At 47.6% G+C, this 22,516-nt stretch overlaps 1 protein-coding gene across 2 annotated transcripts in view; it reads left to right on the top strand.

Moving 5' to 3' along the window:
• LOC147897285 (rhodanese-like domain-containing protein / PPIC-type PPIASE domain-containing protein) overlaps positions 1–22,516 on the top strand; it is a 100,328-nt gene that overhangs the window by 46,689 nt on the left and 31,123 nt on the right. The window contains exons 5-8 of one of the 2 annotated variants that reach the window (XR_015541683.1): positions 2,079–2,189; positions 3,944–4,016; positions 18,176–18,284; positions 18,433–18,483. Coding sequence is in view for 1 of the 2 variants with exons in the window: in XM_087380465.1 (XP_087236591.1) it covers positions 2,079–2,189; positions 18,176–18,284; positions 18,433–18,483 (271 nt within the window). In the remaining variant the exon portion in view is untranslated. Of the gene's footprint in view, positions 1–2,078; positions 2,190–3,943; positions 4,017–18,175; positions 18,285–18,432; positions 18,484–22,516 lie in introns of those variants that run through there. The other variant, XM_087380465.1, reaches the window with a different exon arrangement.

Raw genomic sequence — 22,516 nt, forward strand, 5'->3', positions numbered from 1 at the left:
GAAACATATTGAAGAAATTCAGTCATTGCATCAGTCCTTTGATTTGATGGGGAACCAGGAGCAGAGAACAATTTCTTGAAATAATTTTGGCATTCATCTTGGAGATCAGAGAAAGAGTGCGTCCAAGAGCCATCTAGCTTCCTTACCCTTAGACATGAGTTTTTCTTTCGGGTAGCATGCAGGCCCTGGAAGAACGCTTTTGATGAACAGCCCTTATCCATGAGGGGCTTCATTCTTGCTCTACTCTGCCATTTGTGTAATTTCCTCTAATCATTATCAGTCAGTTTGATCCGAGCATGTGAAAGGGAATCATTTTTTGATTCAGAGAGAGGCCTTAAATGTGAAAATTCAGTCAATTGTTGTGCTGTCCTTTTTGCCCATTTAACCTCATTCCTCCATTTAGTCATATGCCAGTTTCCATACTCCCTAATGACATTCTGTATACGAGAGACAAAACTGTCCCAAGCATAATCCATGTCCTCCTGGGCATGCAAAGGCAAGGGATGAATTGCAAGTCTGATCATTTGCTGGAAATGGTGATGTCGGAAATAAGCCCGATTAACATGCAATAATCTACTGGAAAGAGGTGGCAAATCATCCAGTGGCATACCAAGTTGCAGATTCATCTATAATGGGGCATGATCCGACAAGCCCAATGAGAAATCTATGAGGAGATGAGGGGTAGAATCTGCATATTGTTGTGGGTAAAACAAATACCATCTGTCAAGCCTTGCCCAGTATGTAGTAAGTGCATTATGATGAAAAGTATATCCAGGCACTGACCCTTGGAGAAGCAGCCATAAATCTTCAGCCTGCACAGAAAGAAGCATGCTATCCCATTTCTGCCTTGATGATAGCATATGAGATCTTGAAGTGGTGCTATCTCTTAGCAGAGGGGAATTATTAAAATCTCCACAGATGAATGCATTAGATCTCCATGGATATTTGCTTAAAGAATCCCATAAAGAAGCCCTCATGGCAGAGGTTTGGGAGGCATAGACTGATGCAAACTCAAGAATGTCACCATTGACATTACATTGTATGACCATCCACCTGCCACTGCTGTCATTGAAGGCTAACTGAGGCTCCAGCTCATGTCTAACCATTATGCATACACCTGAGTAGGTAGTGGTACCAGCATAATATATATCATAACCGCCAAAGTATTCATGATGACCAGCCTTAGAGTGTTGATTATGCTCTTGCAAACAAACAATATCTGGCTGCATTTTATGTACATAATTCCAGAAAAGCCTCCACTTTGAGACATTGCAGAGGCTCTGTACATTGTATGTAAAGCACTTAAGTGTTTGATGCATGAAGGTATATACAGAAAAGTATAAGTATGAAACAAGATATCAGAGAGGCAAAGCCTCTGCCTGCATGGGCTGCATGCCTTCATGATCCATGAAAGATATAGCATTCTCCCCTTCTTCAGAATCACATATGGGGATGCCCTTCTTCAAAACCCCCACCCAATTTTGAAGGACAGGAGCTGAAGTGGAAGCCTGTCCTGGTGAAGGAGAAGAAGCATGCCATTGATGAGATTGAAAGGGGCGTTGCTTCAATACAACCACCTTCTTAGGCTGTTGAAAACCATCCCGATCTGTTCCCACAGATTCCTTCATCTTCTCTTTTTCTTTTTCTTTTCCTTTTCTTTTCCAGCAAGTGATTGCACCTGATTGATTGATTTGGCATTCTTTGCTCCATTTCTATTTGCATGTGGGTGTGCGCGCATGTCGGTGGGTGGGTGTTATGTCGGTGTTCATTGTGTCTCTATGTGTGTATTTGTGCGCATGTATATGGGTATTTCTGCTTGTGCGCGTGCACACACACGTACACATGGTTTTTGTGTGATTCTGGGTTTGTGTATGTATATACATGCATGCAAGTGTATGCACACACGCACATGCATATGCGTTGTAATATTTATTCCTTGGCTTGTATCTTGCATTTTTTCTTAGATGCTTTGCTTCTATTTTTTTTCCTCTAGTGTTAGTTCTTTTTCTATGAAAATGTGCTCAGTTGATTTTTATTATGTAAGGATATCTAAACAGGATGCCTTTTCTGGTGCGTAGAGAGGGATCCTTTTTACAAGATATCCAACCTGAGGAGCTTCATATGCATTTACAAGGCACTAGCTTTACTGAAGAAGCCCAGCTGATTGATGTACGTGAACCAGATGAAATGTAAGTATCTTTCTGTGTTGTTTTCAATCAGGTATCATTTTTCCTAGATTAGTAATACAGTAGCTTGTTCTGTCCTTATGTGTTCTGCTAGAATGCAGGCGTAGCATAGACAGGTACAGGTGGGAGTTAACAGCCAAGCCAAATTGACATACTAATGCGATGCTGTCTTGGCCCAAGACTCCAAAGGTCACATGTGAGCTGCCACAAAAACCCCATTTGTCTTACTGCAGCTACATATGGTTTGTGTTGAAGTCGAAGAGTTTGCAGGCAACTTGTGTACTCAGCCAGAATTGAAGAGCAATTCATGTGGCTTGAGACTATCAGTCTATACATGGTCTGTTTAGCAGCTTTATGCGGAATTCAGGTTGATCAAAGTATGTGGTCTGGACCAACTTAAATAATCTACAAATCACTGCAATTGAAATTGGACTCATCTGAAGGCCACTAGTGTGCAGAGCAGCGAGGTTTCGCAAATATCATCCCTTCCATGTTAAATCATGCAAAATGAATCTGCATCAGCTAGTAGTATGTTTCAGACAACATCCCTAGGTGATTGATCCCCTTCACTAATCTACAGGAATTATATTGACGTTAACATTTCTATGCAGATTACATGACTAACTGGTGGTAGAAATGGAATAATACATGACTCAAATCTGATATTGCTTATGGAGTTGCCCTTTAGTGTGGGGGATCTGATAGTGCTTGCTCACGATCATCTGGTGGTTGAAGTACATGTGATGTGTGTTTGCGTGGGGGATGGTAGCATGGTTGATGGAGGAGAGACATGCCTTCCCCATAGAGATGGTATCCCTGGTTTACTTGATGAGTGAGCAGAGAATCACGTGTGAAGAGGTCCGTGAGGCCACCCCTCCTAGGCAGTGCTATGGGAGATTACTTCGAGCATTACAGCCTACAAACTACGGTGCAGCTTGGTGATGATGATGTGTACATCTGACCTGCTGCCACCCTTGTCCATGTTAGGATGGATATCATATACTTGGGGGCTTCATTTGGGAGCAAGGTATAGAGGGTTCCAAGAAAATCAATGAGCTGTGTCAATGCGTCTGCAAGGCTTGGCTTGCAAGCATCTTCTCTATCCTTCTGGATTGAGGAATCCATTGGTTGTATAGTCCACCCACTACCATTGGTGTGAGCTGGAACCTATTGAAGTAGGCTGCCAGGCAACCATCTTTTCCTTTTCTTATTAGCACCTCATAGATAGCTGATCTTGTATCATTTCCATAGCCTCTAATAGAATATAACATGCTTTTTTGGTGAAAAAAAGAGATGGAATGACACATATTCTTATGTCAAGCAAGGTTTATGCTCTGGTGGAATTTTACCAGCAAAGGTGTACTAGTAGAGCTGTTGCACCTATGATTTAGAAGCTTTCTTTTTTATAGAAAAGAGCATCATGGAGAGACAAAGCACGGAAACTAGTTGTAACTCATCCTTCTAGATGTAGACGGGGGTTGTCAGTGATATTTTTTTTCTAGTTGAGGTTTACTTGTACTTCTACAATCATGGCAATTCTTGCACACCATAGTATAAGTTCCCTCTTAATATAAGACTCAAAGAGAGAATCTTTTCGTTTAAACACGTACTGTTTCTAGCTTTTATAGCCAGTCTTGGTCTCTCCGGACCAAAAGAAAAGAAAAGAGAGAATCATTTATTGTTGGTGTTGCTAAGCATGCATGCTGCGATGAAAATTACGCTTTCAGCCGTTTACTTGTTGATATTGTTGGGTGCAGGAGGCAATGGAATGGGAGTGGAGTGCCGGAAGCAAACAACAAGCTGGAGCAAAACGTAGTACTACTTAAATGGGTAAGGAGAAAATACAAAGGGGTGGCCTATGGCCCCCAAGTCAACCATATGGTTGACTTGTGAAGTCAACTCTATGAGTTGACCTGACGTACAAGGCACATACCAGGGCTAAGTGCTAACAATCCCCCCTCCATGATATGTCTTCAGTTGATGACAATGCTATTGAGCAGGCAGTTACACCTGGGAGTGCTATCTTTAGACAGCAAAAATTAGTCTTGAGATGGGTTTTGGACAGACTCACGGATAGCAAACAAGCTGAGCCTTTGCCAGCCTGCACTAGAGGTGCGCATTTTGCTGTAGCTTTGGTTGCTACTGCTTGCAATGAGGAACCTTTATGTCACAAGGATGCCTTTGACAGCAAGGAATGGAACTTGAATCCATTCATGCCAACAACACTTGGGAGTTGTGTGACTTGCTAGCAAGCAAGCCTGCTATAGGCAACAATGTGGGTCTACAAGGTGAAAAGGAAAGTTGATGGCAGTGTTGACCGCCATAAAGTTCGCTTGGTTGCAAAAGGCTATGCACAGCAGCACAGCATTGACTTTGAGGAGTCCTTTGCTCCCACATCACGCATCACTACTATCAGGTGTGTTATCGCTATGGCATCTCATCGGCATTGGGAAGTTCATCAGTTGGACATCAAGACCGCCTTCCTTCATGGTGATCTTCAGGTTGCACGCAGCCACCTGGTTTTGAACAATTGGGTTCTGAAAATATGGTTTGCCGTCTTAGAAAAGCCCTCTATGGTTTGAAGCAAGCACTCCGGGTATGGTATGCGAAGATACATGCATTTTTGACAGCCCGTGGCTTTCAGAACAGCTCAACCGAGGCCACTCTTTATGTCCAAAAGAGTGCATCAGAATTTTTCATTTTGATTTTATATGTGGATGACATGCTTATCACTGGGCGAGATATGGAAACAATTGCATTTCAAGGCTGATTTACAGCAGTCTTTTGCCATGACTGATATGGGCCGGTTGCATTATTATTTGGGCATACAGTTTGCATATGTTGGGGGTATAAATAAGTCCGTCCAAGTATATTGGACAGCTCCTTGATCGCTTCCAGTTCGAGGATTGCAAGCCAGTTTCTACTCCATTGGAGCTTGGCTTTCATTTTTCCTCCAAGGATGGAAGTCCGCCATTTGATGCATCCCTTTATTAGCAGGCTGTTGGTTGCCTTATATACCTTTGTCATACTTGACCTGATCTTCAGTATGCCATTTCTCAGTTGAGCAGGTACATGCATAAGCCTAGTATGCAGCATTGGAAAGCAGTGAAGCGGGTCTTTCGATACTTGAAGGCCACACAACATTTGCGTTTACTCTATGGTTCAGAGGCCCCACTTATTTTGCATGCATTTACGGATAGCGACTGGGCAGGATGTTATGACTCTAGGGTGTCACACAGCAGTAACTTGGGCCTTCATGCATGTCTTGGTTCAACAAGAAGTAGCCTACAGTTGCCACATCTAGTTGTGAGGCTAGGTACAGAGCATCTTTCACAACTACAGTAGAGTGCATTTGGCTTCGCAAGTTACTTGTAGATCTTGATATCATTCAGCCCGACTCTATGTTCGAGAGCGACGGTCTGGTGGAGATATCCAGTTGTCCTATGTTCCCACGGAGGACAACTTAGTAGTTCACGAAAGCTTTACCACGGCCCAAGTTTGAGGTATTTCGACATGCTTTATACTTGGCTCATTTTATTACGTGAGGGATCACTCTGTACATATCATAGGCAGACATGCAAATTCTTTGAATTTTCGTCCAAATGGTGATCAGTTGTTCAACTATGACGAAAGGAGGAGCGGGCGTCAGCGCTTCTTTTCAGGGCTTTTTTTTCTTTATCCTCCTTATCCTCTTTCTCTCTATCAGTGGGCGGTGCAATTTTTGCTTTCCTTGGTGATTGGGCTTTTAGTGGCAACCCTTGGTCTGGCCAGAGGGGCTCTATGGCAGCTCCCTCGACTCCCTCAGCCGTCAAAATTTTTCTTTTGAATGATAAGCAACAAGTACAGCAAGTAGTGAATCTTTTACAGGACAAGGCGGTTATTGGCAGGATAGTGGACCTTACTCCATCGAGGCGGCAGATTAGGGACCGGATCCAGGCCAGCCTGGCATTGGATGGTGGCCACATTCAGGAGGTCACCATTTATGGACGAGGTGTATTCTCCTCCAACTTGGCTCCTCGGATACTGCGCTGGCTCTCGTGGAGAGGAGCCCTTCTCTCCTAGGCCCTCATTTAGTGTATCTTATCCCTTGTACCACAGATTTACGGTTGAGGGCATGGAATCGTCTCACCATGTTCCCCGCTTTGCGGTGACGCTCCGTTGCCCGAGGTTTTTGAGGGAGTATAGGGCCATACTTCCTTCTATCGGACATGCATTTGGCACAGGTCTAGAGTATTCCTCAGAGTCGGAGACGGCAATTGTGATAGATGACGGGGTTCCTTGTCTCCGACTAGTGGTAGAGAGTCTTGACTCCTTCTAGAGATGATCCTCTTGGAGACTCTCAAGGGAGATGCTCTTCGGTAGTGACTAGAGATCTCAGGTTTACCAGGTCAGTGTTTGAGGTGCAGGTAGATGGGGCACCTTGCTAGGGATTGCACGAAAGGCTTGAGTAAGTCTCCTCCCCCACCATAAGACATGCAGGGACAACAGCGTGATACACGGGAGATTGGGACCCGACGACCTTCCAGACAGACACAGCAGTAGTCTCAACGCCCGCAGGCAAAGTCCCGGGTTGAGCCTTCTGAGGGAGGTGGACCAAGGTAGGAAAGAAGAAGCAGAGTAAGTGGGCCAGGAAGAACCAACGACAATAGGCCAACCGTAAGAGGCGAGCACAAGGGGCTGTCACAGAGGGATCCGGTTGGAGGTCCCTAGGCAGGCACATCACGTGATCCAGAGAGGGCCCTCGATCTCATGACATTCTTTAGGCCCCTCTGGAGGGGAGACTTCACACCCACATGCGAGAGCAGGAGCAGACACCGGAGGATTTTAGTACGCCAGGGCCCATAGCCCCTTTGTCCCACCCTCCCTCGAGTGTGGAGGAGTCACAGAGGCCTCACAGACCCCCACCGCAGCGACCCTCGACTTCGGCAACGACATACTTCCCAACCTCCCCTTCGACCTCCACCAGACCCTTCATCTTCGGCCCCTCGAGATCCGTCTGTCTTCTCTCCATAGCCTCCCTCCGCGTCTTCCCTCCCCCTGTCGCCACTTCTGGCTGCTCCTGCATCGATCACCCTCACCACTCGCCCCCCTCCACCCGTCGCTCCTCCATAGCCAGCAGCGGCCTCGTCGAGATCCTTTTCCTCGTGTACCGCCCTCGTGTGGACCCCAAATCAGTGAGCAAGGGCAAGGCAAAAGCCACCTTATCAACCTCTCTCTCGCAGAAGGTCGGCTTAGTGGATACGCATGATTCATCCTCTTCGTCTTGTACCCGAGGGGTGCAGATGCTCAGTCTTTAGGCCTACGCATGCGTGTTGGGAGGCCTTTGCTGAGCTGGCATTTGGGACCGTGGAATTACTATCCCATGTCCCTAGAATTGACCATTTTGATCCCGTAGGCCCGGAAAGAGGCATTAGCGCGGTACGATCTAGCACGCACTGGTTCGGATCCTCCACTTTGCCTCTACGGGGGTGAAGTGGACTTCAGAGCTTTTTGACGCGATGATAGAGCACTAGGGATACCAGATGACAGATGAGTATTTGGGGCCTCAAGGGATGGATCTATGGCTTGCTCATGGCGCCTCTGCGTACTTTCAGCTTGGCTTTTCTCCAGTGAAGCCAGGTTTAGGCTTGGCAGTTGCAGTGATTTGCTTGCCACCAAAGGTTGTACTCACACAACCACACTACTGGATACTTTAACAATGCGTCGATCTTTTTGGCGTAGATGTCTCCTTCATGTAGTGCTGGGCGCGAAGAGCAGGGATTGAGCCAATGGCGACCTTGGTTCGTCGGCGCACGGACAATACTACTCTCTCTCCAAACCCTTGACGAAGTCGTTGAAGTCCAGTTTTTACGAGTAGACTCCCACGCACAAGCGAGCCTTGTTTATCGCAGCCCCATCCCCATCTCCATGAGCTTGACATTAGTGAGCTGGAACGTGCATGGGCTTCATGACCATGCACGTAGTCAACCACAGTATCTGTCCTTCGTCAGGAACTACAGTGGGCTTTGATAGGTAGACCAGTTGACTTCCTCTTGATTCAAGAGTACATGCTCTCAGCAGCAAACATTTCACATCGGCACCATCTCCTCCCCGGGGGGGGTCCAGAAGTTTGGTTCCCCGTAGTTGGTAGGAGTGGAGGGGTATGTATTTCAGCATCCTAGGCGGTGGCCCTGAGGTATTTGCACAGGGTGAGCTCATTCCAGGTCGGCCTATATAGATGGGTCTTACGACAAGAGAGGCTCAGATCGGTATTCTGAATTTCTATGCACCCGTTTGCAGACAGCATCGATCGTCCTTTTGGCGAAGGCTCACAGATTGCCTCTCAGAGGTGGACTTGTGGATTGTTGGAGGCGACTTCAACAACCTTGAGTTTATGGAGGATAAGCAGGGAGGAGCCTCTTTCACAAAGATGCCAGCTGCAGACCGGAGTACTTGGGAGCAGTTTATTTTTGCGATCAGCGGTAGAGATCCTTGGCGTGAGCTTGAGTTTACCAGGATCTCAGGTAGCTTGTAGTTCTCTTTTGGTTAGCGGGTTAGGACGGGCTGTTGGAGTGCCTGGACAGATTCTTCGTAGGGGACGGGGCCCTTCTTCGTGGCGGGTCTACCTGCATTTTAGGAGGTACTACGATGTCGGATCATTCTCCGACGGTCCTTCACTTGGAGCAGCCTCGTCGCGGACTTCCCTAAAAGGGGGTCCGTATACCAGATCTCCTTAAGGAGGTGGAGTTACAACAGGTGATAGTAGTGCTCTGGAGTCGACTCGAGAATACATCCTAGGATTGGTGGGCGGTTTCGGTGGCTGACAGGATTCAACATAGCAGTCAGGAGCTATGGAGCCAGGCCCTCAGACTGAAAGCCGCCCTTCGGGAGTGGGAGAGAGCACTTCGGCGTGACCTAGCGTCTATTGAGCGTTTCAAGGAGCGAGTGTTCACGATTGGACTTATAGGAGCTGGAGGTACTCAGAGCAGAGTTCCTCTATCACTCTTCCTGGGCCAAATAGGTCTAACAGGGCGACGTGATGACCAGACAGTTCTTTCTGTAGGCTCATGGAAGCAAAAGGATGCACAAGAGTGGAGCAAGAAGTGGAAGCCGTCACATCAACTAGAAGAAAGAAAATGAAAGTACAAAGTACTATAAAAGAGAACCCTAGGACCTAGTGTCCTAGTGGTACCACTAGTACTAGGTGTCATAAGACACTAAAAGTACTAGGTGACCTAAGTGCCAATAACTACAGCTACATGGCACATACCAGGGCCCAGAGGGCATCAATACGACCGGGAGAAGATGGCCTACAAACCCCCCTCCATGGTATGGGCTGAAGTATTTTGGAAACGTCTCAGACTACCTGGTATTTTTTGGTCATGGTGGCACATGTGCATCCAAAAGGATATAGCCACCTATGAATGTACAAGGTATGCCAGATCATGTAACAAAGGGAACCAAGTGTAAAGCCTGTCGAAAGACTTCGAACTTGGGACGAGGAAGTGCCTTTGTAAACATATCTGCTATGTTGTCCTCTGTGGGAAGGTAGGATAACTCTATGTCTCTTGTTGACAACCGCTCTCGAACATAATGATAGTGAACTTCAATGTGCTTGGTACGCGCATGAAACACTGGATTACACGCAATGGCCAAAGCACTCTGGCTGTCAGTGTAGACCATAGTGGAGGATGTTTGGCGAATACCAAGATTTGTAAGTAACTGTCGAAGCCAGACACTCTCTACTGTAGCGGTGAAGGCTGCCCTGTACTCAGCCTCACAGTTGGATGTGGCAACTGTCGGTTGCTTCTTGCTGAGCCAAGAGATACATGAATTGCCAAGCAAACAACAGTTGCCGGTATGTGACACTCTAGTGTCGGAACAACCTGCCCAGTCACTATCCGTGTAAGCATGCATGGTAAGTGAACCCTGATCACCATAGAAGAGGGTTGAATACTGAGTACTTGTGAGATATCTGAAGACTCTCTTCATTGCCTGCCAATGCTGTGAACTGGGCATGTGCATGAACCTGTTGAGCTGGGATACAACATACTGTAAGTCAAGTCTGGTGTGGCATAAGTAAATGAGACATCCAACAGCCTACTGGTAAAGAGTGATATCACATGGTGGGCTCCCATCATGAGCTGAAAGTTTGAAGCCAAGGTCCACTGGAGTAGAGATTGGCTTGCAATCCTCAAACTGAAAACGATCAAGGAGCTGTCCAATATACTTGGACTGTGACATCATGATACCCCTCTCAACATGAGCAAACTGAATGCCCAAACAATAGTGCAGCTGTCCCATGTGTGACATTTCCAAAGCTTGCTGCAAATCAGCCTTAAAAGCTGCAATATGTTGAGTATGAGGACCCGTGATCAGCATGTCATCCACATATAAAATCAGCACTAAAAAAATAGATCCACTCCCACGGACATAAAGAGTGGGTTTTGTGGGGCTATTCTGAAAACCAAGGGACAGTAAGTGTGCATGAATTTGAGCATACCATGCCCGGGGTGCCTGCTTCAAACCATAAAGGGCTTTTTTTAGCTGGCATACCTTGTTTTCGGAGCCAACAACCTCAAAGCCACGAGGGTGTGTCACATAAACTTCTTCCTATTGATCCCCATGAAGAAAAGGCAGTCTTGATGTCAAGCTGGTGCACTTGCCAATGGTGATGGGCTGCAATGGCAATGACACATCCAATAGTAGTAATCCTGGAAGTGGGAGCAAAGGTCTCCTCAAAGTCAATGCCTTGTTGTTAGGCGTACCCTTTTGCAACAAGATGGGCTTTGTGTCGATCTATGCTGCCATTAGATTTCCTTTTTAATTTGTAGACCCACCGGGTACCAATGGCATGCTTGTCGGGAGGGAGATCTGTTATTTCCCATGTGTCGTTTTTGGCAATAGATTGTAGCTCAGCTCTCATTGCATCCATCCACCCTTTGCTGTCAAAAGCATCTTTATGGCACAAAGGCTCTTCATTGCAAGCTGTAGCAAGGAGTGCAAACTCAAGAAAGTGACCATGCATCTGTCTATTCCTTGATCTTGTCCGGGCAGCAAGAGGTTGATCTTGTTTGCTGTCCCTCAATGTGTCAAGAAGCCATCTAGGAACTTGCCTTTGCTGTCTATTGACAGCTCTTTCTTCATTCACTGCATTTTGAATAGTGGGATGATTTTGTGCTGGAAGAGGAGCCTGCAAATCAGCATGGGGTGCTGGATGATCATTGCTTGTTGGTCAAAGTCTCCCTTTGAGGGAAGCAGAGGTAACCAAGAGTCAAAGGCGTCAAACATGTCAACTTCTGGCTTAGCTTTACAGTCCACAAGAGGAGAAGCCGAATGTTCAGCAAAGTATCACATCTCTACTGACAATAATCTTCCCAGTATTTGGTTGATACAACCCATACCCTCTGCTTTCTTGGCTGTAACCAATAAATTTGCATTTGATTGCCTTGTCATCAAGCTTATGTCTCAGCTGAGATGGTACATGAACATATGCAAGAGACCCAAAACTCTCATGTGTGAAAGTGAAGGCTTGCTAATGCCCTTGTAGGGGATCTATTCAGCACATAGTTGGCACACATCACTGCATCAAGCCAAAATTTATTGGGCAAGGACTTGGCGTTAAGCATGCATCTAGCCATCTCCATAGTGGACTTGTTCTTCCTTTCAGGAACATGATTATGCTAAGGAGTGTAAGGAGTAGTGCATGAGTGAACAATGCCCCATGAAGACAAAAATGCATCAAACTCCTTTGACATATACTGCCCCCCCTATATGTGTCGAGGGTGACAAGCTTGCATCCTGTGTCTCCAAGTGTCCATGCTCCCTCACACACTCACTGTCCAATAGCATGTCCTACCCTTGTCCCTTACTCCCCCTTTCTCCAACCTTGCAACTCCTCCTCTCTCTCTCCTCCTTCCTTTTCCTTCTTTCTCTTCCCTAACCCCTTTGCTCTTACATGTTCCTTAGCTCTCCCACTCCTATGCTTCCCCTAAACCCTTATGCTCCTAGATTAGTTTCTTAACCCTTATCCTCTAAGAGTTACATGGGGAGATGAGTTCTCCACTATGTATTGAAACACACATTTCATTAATTTTGGATTGTTCCTATCCAAAATAGTTTTTGTAAGTACTTAAACAAGAAAGCAAGATAATTTTGTAAGTTTTTGGAGGTGCAAAAACTGAAAATTGTAAAATTTAACGTAACATGCTATAGAGAAGTTGAGACAATTTAAATTTAATAAAAATAATTTAAATGTATATATATATATATATATATGTATGTATGTATGTATGTATGTATTCATTATGAACCATATTCAGCCACCTCTGAAAGCATGAGAACACTTCAGATTTGGCTTTTAAAGCATATAGCCAGCAATATCTTGTGAAGTCATTAGTGAGAGTCGTGAAATATTTGTACCCCCCAATGGCATTTGTCCTCATTGGGCCATAGACATCACTGTGCACTAGCTGCAATTTCCTTTGTGAGAGTTTTGGACAACTTTTTTGAAAAGGAAACCGATGCAACTTACCCAAAGACAACCCTCACACACATGTTTGGAAACGATGTGAGTTTGAGGTACATCATTTGCCATGCCCTGTGAATGTAACTTGGCAAGAGCTCTATAATTGAGATGACCCATTCTCTCATGCCAAAGATAAGTTTCAGCAAGCTGTGAATCTGAAATAGCAAATGCTTCAATAGAGAGTGCAGTTGAGTGATCATCAAAGTGATAAAGCCCCTTTTGCAAAGTGCCAGTGAGAACTATGGCATTGTCATCGCGAAGATCATATACTAGGCATCTGTATCCATAAAAAATCACTCTTAAACCTGAAGTGGCAATTGCTGAAATTGAAATCAAGTTGATCTCAATTCCAGGCACAAAAAGAACATTTGTCAAAGTGACAGGATGGCTTGAAATGGATGTAAGCTGCATATCTCCAATTCCTTTTACAGCATAGGAAGCATTATTAGCACACGTGACAGTCCCCCCTCGAGGTGCATTAGCTAAGGAATGAACAATTGCCTGCAAGATGTGATGTGCTTGGAAGCACCACTATCAGAATACCAAGATTGAGTATCATTAGCAGTAAAGAATGCATCAACTTGGGAGGGATCAAACGAGCAATGGACAGCCCATGCCCAATCATCCTGGAGAGCAGGTGCATGCGAGGCATCTGTTCGCTCGTGGGATTCAATTGCATGTGAGGCATTAACTGTCAATCTTGCTTTCTTTTTCTCTGAAGCAATGCGCCTCTTGCATTTTGAAATTTCATGTCTTGGCTTGCAACAATAGTTGCATCTTTTCTTCTTTGACTTATCTGCTGTATTTTGAGATGCATTGGAGGAATTGCCGCTGTTAGGCGCATATTGAGGCTTGCCCATAGGCTTGGAAGCCTCGCCTTTTCCTGTGTGCTGTGAAGCAAATGCATCATCAGGAATAGTGGCTTGCCTATTAGCACGACTTTGCTCTTCCTACAAAAGCAAAGTGACTAACTGATCAAAGGAGTAGTGGTTTGGATTACCCATGGCCACTAGTCGAAGGGTTGTAGCAAACCCTTGATATGTATTTGGCAGGCCATTCAATGTGGTATCGACAAGCTGAGAATTTGGCACCACCTCATCAATATTGGCAAGCTGTTCCATGAGGTCCTTGACCTTTGTCAAGTATGCATCCATAGAGTCACCTTCATTCATGGTGACTTCCTGCAATTGCCTTCTTAAATATGCAACATGTGCCTGATTGTGATTCCGATAAAGAGAAGCCAATGACCGGATGTGTGGAATAATGATTCTCTTGCATGATAAGGCAATACAGGAATGTGCATTTGCATCTCTTGCATCCCATCTTGTTTGTTCCTGAGTTGGTGGAGCAGCAACAGGGGTGCTAGAGGATAAAGCATCAGGAGGAGTACTCTCTGCAGAGGGACCAGCAGTATGGGCAGCCACTGTAGCATTGGCTGGCCTCAGATCAACCCCAGAAACAATGTTCCAAAAATGCCTTGCAAGAAGAATATGTTTCATGAGATAAGACCACATCGGATAGTTGGTGCCATCCAACTTATCATCTTCACGAAGACTGCTAAATAAATCATGATTGTTGCGAGCCATTGCAAATGGGACAAGTCAAAAAGCATTGACAAATTGACCCAAAAGATAGCCTCAAGGCTTGCAACTCCTGAAAATAGGACTTGCTGTCTAAATCCGGAAAAGCCTTAAAATAAGCTGTAATTTGCAAATATGATCAAATGGCCTGCAATTTCTTGCCAAATTCACATCAAATATGAAAGTATTGTGCAATTTGCCTGCAATAGATCCAAAAGCCCCAATTTGTAGAGGAAAACTGAGCCAAAAATGGGGCGAATTCAGGAAAGCCCCAAATTGTCTGCAAATCTGCACTCTATATGCAAAATCGTAGCCCGAATGCAAAAGCTCCAAACGTCGCTAAAAATTTGCAGATCTAGTGGAATGCAATGTTTACTCCCAAAATCAAAGCCAAACGATGGTTGGTGCACAGCTTAGCCTGCAAATGAAGGACACCGAACACCTTCAACCTGCAAACAAATCTTGCAGTACAAAACCGTACGGAATCCATACAGTGTACGGACAACTGTACGGACAGAGTGGCGTGAAAAAGTACAGATGTCAAAAATTGAAACTATACGGACAGTACGGAAATCCATACGACTGTGCATACAGATTCTGACACGTTGTACAGACGGCCGCACGGACATGGAAATTTTTTTTTCGTGCTGCATGGAAATGCGTAGGACTGTACGGAATTGTATGGACAGCAGGTCGTGGGGCCGCGTCGGAGTTGTGTGGGACGTCCGGTAGCTGAGCTTGACGATGGAGCTGAAGAGCAGGAGTTGGAACTGGAAGCAAGAAGTTAGGAGTAGGGAGCAGGCCCGGGAAGGGAGTGCTCTGATACCACTTTAGGCTCACGGAAGCAAAAGGATGCACAAGAGTGGAGCAAGAAGTGGAAGCCGTCACATCAACTAGAAGAAAGAAAATGAAAGTACGAAGTACTATAAAAGAGAACCCTAGGACCTAGTGTCCTAGTGGTACCACTAGTACTAGGTGTCATAAGACACTAAAAGTACTAGGTGACCTAAGTGCCAATAACTAAAGCTTCATGGCATATACCAGGGCCCAGAGGGTATCAATACGATCGGGAGAAGATGGCCTACACTTTCAGATCATAGGATCTTGATCCGCAGGGGTTCAGCTCCAACGACTCAGGGACGCACAGGGACTCATGCACATCGACCTGCATGAGATCTTGGAGATGATCATGGCCTTCTACCGACAACTCTTCAATCGGAGGAGGTTTCACCCACCACTCTTCTGGCCAGAGAGGTGGTTTGGGAGGAGGTCCCCTCAGTTGTTACGCAGAGTCTTAGCATACGATTGGAGGCGCTCTTCATAGATGAGGAGTTTTGGGAGGCTCTTCCATCCAAGAAGTGCCCCGGAGAGGATGGCTTGACTCCGAGTTTTTTTCGATGCTTTTGGGAGCATATCTCCACCCCACTCAAGTTATATCAGGAGATCTTCGACTCTGGTTCCCTCCCACATTCCTTGAGCAGAGGATGGATATGCCTGATCCCAAAAGGGGGTGATAGGCAGACATCCTCAAGTGGAGGGCAATCACCCTTCCCGACGCAACTTACAAGATCTTGGTCAAGGTCTGGAGCCTGCGTTTGCGACCCCACTTATCAAACATCATCACGAGATGCAGACCGGCTTTGTTCTAGAGCAGAGCATCCTTGATAACATCTTCACCTTCTGGGAGGCATTGGACTGGTCCAGGGAGGAGTCACAGCCTCTCGCCATTCTTCTTCTAGATTTTGAGAATGGTTGATGTAGCAATCTACTAGAGAATGGTTGATAGTTTGTTTATTTAACTAACAGGACTTGACATAGTTTTTGCTGTTGGAGTACTCTGTAAGTTCTCTTTCAAAACGAGGGAGGATCACATGAAAGAAGCTTGCAGGGTTTAAGGTGCCTCGAGGGAACATCCAGCTATGGGCTTAGGGGATTTTGTGATTCAGATTGGGCTGGATATTGGGACACGGCGTTCCACTGCAGGTTACTGCTTTGTGTTAGTGGGAGGAGCCATTTCATGGCTAAGCAAGAAGAGACAATGATACTCTTGTTTGCTTTCCATTTCAATCGAAAGGTGATGCTTAGTCTGGAATCTAAGTTGACAAACATAAACTTATTCTCATTATCATACGAACTGTTGCAGGGGACTGATCCAATAGGTGCATGGCGGGTGGATCTGGTGGTGTGTAACAAAGTTATGAGAGCGGCATCGTGAAGTAAGGGTGGCTCTATCCTCTTATATGAGGGCATCATTGATATTAGCAAGCATTGTAGAAAGGAGGGCAACGTATGGGGGTGCTGATTTGTGATTAAAGTAAATATGATGATAGGTGGTGTATGTGTGGTGGGATGTGCTTAGTGGTGGGGGTAGGGTTGGATAAGCTCAAAAACAAGTAGACAAGGTTGGCTTCAGGTGGGGGCGGTGGGATGTAGAAATCTATGACGTGAGAGGCAATGACAAGGGATCCCATGAGGTAGTCAACTACACTGGAGCCTCCTTCATGTAGAAAACAAACTCGCCCGTCCGAAGGCGGCCATTTCTCTAGACCATTTTAGGCAATCAGATCATGCATCCTGCCAATGTCTGTGAAGCTGTGCCCATATGAGGCGACTGGGGCTCATCAACCTGCTAAAACTCAAGAAGTACCCACTTCATCTAAATCAATGGCAATGGTATTTAGTGATGCTGAAAATCAGTGATCGACAATCTGCAGTCTTGGCGATAGAGTCTCAAGAAGGAAAAATTCCCTGCAGTTGGGGAAGCACATGATGTTTGGATATAGGACATTATAGGGTGACACCTCACTCTTCTTTGGAGCTCCTTGGCAAAGTGTGAGGTCTCTGAGAGGAAGTAGCAAACTGCAATGGAGGTGCCACACAAAGATGTGCCCTGATTAGGATCCATAGGAGTCTAGTGTGCAGGTCACATCGCTCCACAAAGATCATAGGGCAATGAGGGAGCATGCAGCAGCGAGGAGTGAACAGGATGTTTTCAAGGAAAGTAGAGAGGAAAACAGAGAAGGGGGGGAGTGCTGCCTGTGAGGGAGTGCTAACAGCCCAGAACAGGGAGCGGATGGCAATGTAGGGGCAGATAGCGATTACAAGGTAGTGGCAGTTGTGTTTGAGAGGCTTGGAGGGAGGGACTGCAGGCGGTCGGGGAGGAGCAGCAGGTAGGATAGGGAGGGTCGAGGCAGGCTGGAGGAGCTCAAGCAGGATGGGGGAAGATTAAAAGGGTGGACCTGGGTGAGGGAAGAAGCTCAGGCAGGCTGAGAGAGAGCAGGTGGAGAGGAGAAGAGGCTGTTGGGGGGAGCTCAGGTGGGAGGCTGTGGCCTGGGAGGAAGAAGGCAGGGCAGGGAGGGAGGGAGCAGGGCAGAGAGATGGACGGATAACATGTGTGAGACAGTGAAGGGGGGGGGGAGGCGATAGATGTGATGTAGGTTCAAGTGTCATCTTGATTGGAATACTCGTGTCACACTTTGAGAATGTTGTAGTTTTTATGAGGTTGTCGTGCTTGAAGACTATATTCCATAACTTGCTAAATGTAGATGTCCATGCGCATATACATAGAAGGGATACCATTTGAATGTACCTTTCTCCATGTACCAATGTGCGGACCAAATGTGACATCTTCTTTGGAGTATTTTCTGCAAACATTTGAATGATCTTCAAGTCAGAGCCTTGTGAGGGCTGCCTTTGGGTTTAGGGCTGTGCTGAGTATGCAAGGCTGACAGCTTTCCACAAGCTTGTTCCTGTGTGTGCCTCTACTGTTTGTGGTTTCTGCCCATTTAGTTGTGCTGTCAGTATCCACAGGCATTCATGGGCTGCAAAGAGTTTGGTCTTCACTGTTTGAACTTGTGCACAATATATTGAGTTTGGATCCCCCCCCCCCCTGATTTGAGCAGAGCAATGGCGGCTATTGAAGGGTTCAAACCTTATCCATTAAGCCAGTTTGGCCAATGGGCTCCGACAATCACATCTGACCTAGATCCCTCGAAGGACACTTATGTTCTGGTATCATTTCTCTTGCTTTTTTATCTTACAGCAATGTGTGTTTAACTTGAAGGCAGGAACTGATATGCTTCAATTTACTCCATAATAACTTCGAGATATTTAAGATGTCTTTTTCTTTCTAATCCTAAGACTTTTTGTGAAAAAATAGTGTCATCATGGAGTTAGGTCCATGCAAGCAGCGCAATGGCTGACTACTCAGGTTTTGGCACCAACCCTTACTCCTCCTGAAACATCGATAGGGTAAATAATGCTTTTGCTGTCTTAAGCTTGCTATCTTTTGTGAGATTTTTTTTGAAATGATGATTGTGGGTATGCTATGCCTGGTGTCTCAACACTATTGCAATGATGTGCGAATCGAGCTTGTAGGATAATTGGCTTGAACTCGTACTGGGTATGATGCCATTTTGATGGGACTAACACATATAGGCCAGCTTGTTGTTCATTCATGTACATGTTGGGATCATATTGATTTTCCCTAAAATAGGTCCTTTTGAAGTGGATGTAAGAGTAGGAAAGGAAAGGAGATCTAAAGTCACACAAGAGGGGAGGCCTCTTAGCTCAAGGGTGCAGCTTTCCCGCTAGGAACCACCTAGGCGAAGAGTATTACCAAGCTAAGATGTGCTAATTTTTTTGGAAAAGAAATACAGGGATTGAAGAGCAGAGACTTGATACAGAAACTAAATTCAAACAATGGAGGAGGCCTCTCAGATCAAAGTATGCAGCATTGGCTTTCCTTCTAGGAACTGCCTAGGCAAATAATAAGTTCAGTTTAATGTGGATTGGGATTGGTCCTGAGATGGGTCCCAGATCCCTCACCAGGTCCGTGTGAACTTGATCAGCTTAATATGCATTAACCTTGGGAACAGACAGCCTTTCAATTTGTGAGGCTGCGAGATTTTGGGTGACACCTCCATAGACCCAGTTGTCCCTGCATGGGCTTGCCCCTTGGGTTGGCGTTCTGCTGATAACATTTTACATATTCAGTTGGCTCCAGCAACCCTTAGTGCACTTTTGTCAGGCTTCCCTTGTACTGAACTGTGGACCTACTTTTTGATGACCTGATCTCTGTTTCTCAGGTAAAAAATTAGAGTATGTATCTCCTCAGTTTTTGGCTCCAAGATCCGGGGTATTTCCAGCCACCTCTGCTGAACAAAAAAACCAAAAGAAATGTACGACCTCGTGGGGTTGCAAGCTTCTCAAAGATGTTACCTAGCATGACTTCGAGGAGCCTTGGAATACATGCTTCATATAGGAAAGAAATAGGGAGGCGTTGACATCCTAGCGCTTTCGGGTATGGAAGAAGATGAGCAGAGCACACTTGTCCGAGTGAAGAGGCCACTTAATAATTAGATTTAATTGTATGGGTCCTCTCTCCTTTATTATCTTCATTTGCCCATATATACTGCACTAAAGTGGGTAGATGTAAGGGCCACAATGATGACATGCAGAATAGTAGTGGTGGCTAATTTCTTGGTGGAACAAGTTTGGTGTAGGTTTGGTTGTTTACTACAGAGAGTGATTACTGGAGGCATGAACATAACAAAACATTGTGCCCCTCCCTTGGCTGGACCTCTTATTGAAACCAGCCTCAACAACGTAAAGGGTGGTAGGATCCACTTAATAACAGCATACATGAGTTTGGGCTCCTGCGAACTCCCTCCCCTCCTCCGCTCCCGTCTACCCCCCCCTCGCACTGCGCGGCCCTCCCCTCCTCCTCCCTCACTGCTGCCTCCCGCACGGCCCTCCGCGCCCCTCTCCTCCCCCTCTACCCGTCGCTCCGCTCCTCCCCCCTCTCCACGCTCCGCTCGCCCCCGCTTCCCCGCTCCACTCCTCCCCTCTCCGCTCGTCGCTCCCCCCCCGCTCCGCTCCTCCCCTCTCCTCTCCGTTCCTCCCCTCTCCGCATTCAGCTCCCCCACCCGCCCCCCCCCTCGCGTTGCGCTACCACCCCCCCGGCCCCCTCCTGCCCCTCCCCGCCACGGCGCTACGCTGCCCCCCCCTTCCCTCCCCTCCTCACCTCTCCTCCCCACCCCCTCTCGTGCGGCGCTGCCACACCTCCCCTTCCCCCTTCCTCTCACCCCCCTTGCGCTGCGCTGCCCCCCCCCCCCCCCCCCCCCCTTTTCTTTCTCCTCCTCCTTCCTCTGCCACCTGGCCCTTCGTCACCACCTCTCTCCCCCCCCGCTTCCTCATACCTATCCATCCCTCCCTCTTCCCTCCTCCGCCTCAATCCCCCATCCCCGCCTCTTCCGTTTCCTTCTCCTTCCCCCGCCTTAGGAGCGTTCACAGTTAGTTAGTGCGATATGGCGGCCACGTGCCCGGAACCGGTGGCCCAGACGGACCCCCCCCCTCCATCAGCCTATCGCGTAACACTGACAGAGCACCAGGTCTCCTTGGTGAAGCAGGCCGCCTCGGACTTCTCCCAGACATCCGTTTATGGGAGAGTCATTGGCTACTCCCTTTCACGAGCAGACATCAGGGACTGGTTGCAGTCCACCCTCTACCTTGAGGACAGCCACATCGAGGAGGTTGCACTCATGGGACGTGGCATCTTCTGGCTCAAGCTCTCCTCAGCACAGGTTGCGAGCGATATGGTCAAGCGATCCCCTACTTCTGTGTGTGGGAAGATCATCCTCACGGTCCCATGGTACATGGGTTTCAGTGTAGCGGACTTCGATGCCCGCTTTCACATTCCTCGCCATCCAGTTATCCTTATCTTTCCAGGTCTTGCAACCGAGCTTCGCCCAATCATCAAGGACCTGGGGGCGCACTTTGGCTGGCCTATGCAGGACACCTACGTTGATGCGGCGGCAGCCCAAGGGGTGCCACGTGTCAAAGTGACAGTCCTCGATCCGCAGAGCATCCCCTCGGTGTTCGAGATCGAGACGGACACAGGTGTGGTGACGCAGCGCATTTTGGTCACTGGTCGCCCAAACCAGTGTCTGAGATGCCATGGCTTCGGGCACCAGGCGCGCTCCTGCCCTCGCTTCACGGGTACAGAACCTCAGAAGGCCCCTGTTCAGGCAACTCAGGATCCCCCCCACCAATCAGCGACACCCCCTCTCGAAGGGGAAGGCTGGACGGAGGTCAAAAGAAAACGGAAGGGAAACAAAGCAAGACCCAAAAAGCGTGCCCATCTACAGCAAGAGCCCCCCCCCTGTGGTCACTACTCATCAGCAGCCCGGTAAGGGGAAGGAGAAGGGAAAGGAGAAGATCAGCCAGCCTCCCCCTCACCCTTCACCCCGCCCTCCTTCCCCTCCCCCCTCCTCCTCGATCCCCTGACCCCCTCCCCCTCCAGGATCCCCCCCAGCACCGGTGGTTTCCGCTCCACTCTCTTCCTCGAGCATGATCCAGAGGGAACCCCCCCTCCGCCTGAGCCACCTGCAGCCCCGAAGCCAGCACAGACCTCACCCGCGCCCATCCCTCCTGGCCCGGCGGAGGGGAGAGGCCCCTCCCCGCAGATGGCCAGCACCCCTCTCTCTGGTTCAGACTCCTCATCCTCGTCTCCACGCCCAAGGGCTGCTCCTAGAGCTCTTCCACTGAGTTTTATCGAGCAGGACCGTGGGATTATTTGGATGCAGCGGGTATTGGCTCCTTCCCTGCATGCCTAGACATCAGCATCTTCTTCCTCGGCAAGGGGGCGGAGGGTAAGGCATCCGTCCTTTCCCCTCACGATGGTCCTAGCTATTCCTTCACTATCTCCAGTGAAGGGAATGTGAGCAATGGACGAATGAAAATGTTTGGGAGACGATACGAGATCAGTCACAGGAGCAAATGCAGGACTGGATCGGTAGCAGAGCAGCGGAGCTTCTTCAGCAGCAGTGGAAGGAGGGTGACGTTTGTCTGCGATGGCGCCACAGCGCCAAACGTTTCCGACTCCTGGTCATTATTCGGCCACCTCTGGAGTGGGCCTACGCGGAAGGGCTCCGCTCGTGGAGGACCTCAGAGGTAGCGGGCTTCTACAGTATTTCCCTGGCAGAGGCGTCGAGCTGGTTAGAGAGAGCCTACCACCACGGGACGAAGGGCCTCTCCCCTGCTGAAGGTTTTAGAGGATGGGTCCGATGATCCGGCCTCTCCTTCGAAACCTTCACAGAAGCGCCTTCGTCTGCACACGGGACATCCTCCGACCACTTCGACATTGACCGCAAGCAGACAGCTGTTTGTGGCCCACCTTCCCTCCTCATGAGTATACACATTATCTCTTGGAATGTCAACGGGTTCCACTCATCAGGAACCCG

This window comes from Dipteris shenzhenensis, chromosome 10, assembly GCF_047967505.1.
Source record: "Dipteris shenzhenensis isolate YYH24624 ecotype China chromosome 10, Dip_SZ_1.0, whole genome shotgun sequence".
NCBI lineage: Eukaryota > Viridiplantae > Streptophyta > Polypodiopsida > Gleicheniales > Dipteridaceae > Dipteris > Dipteris shenzhenensis.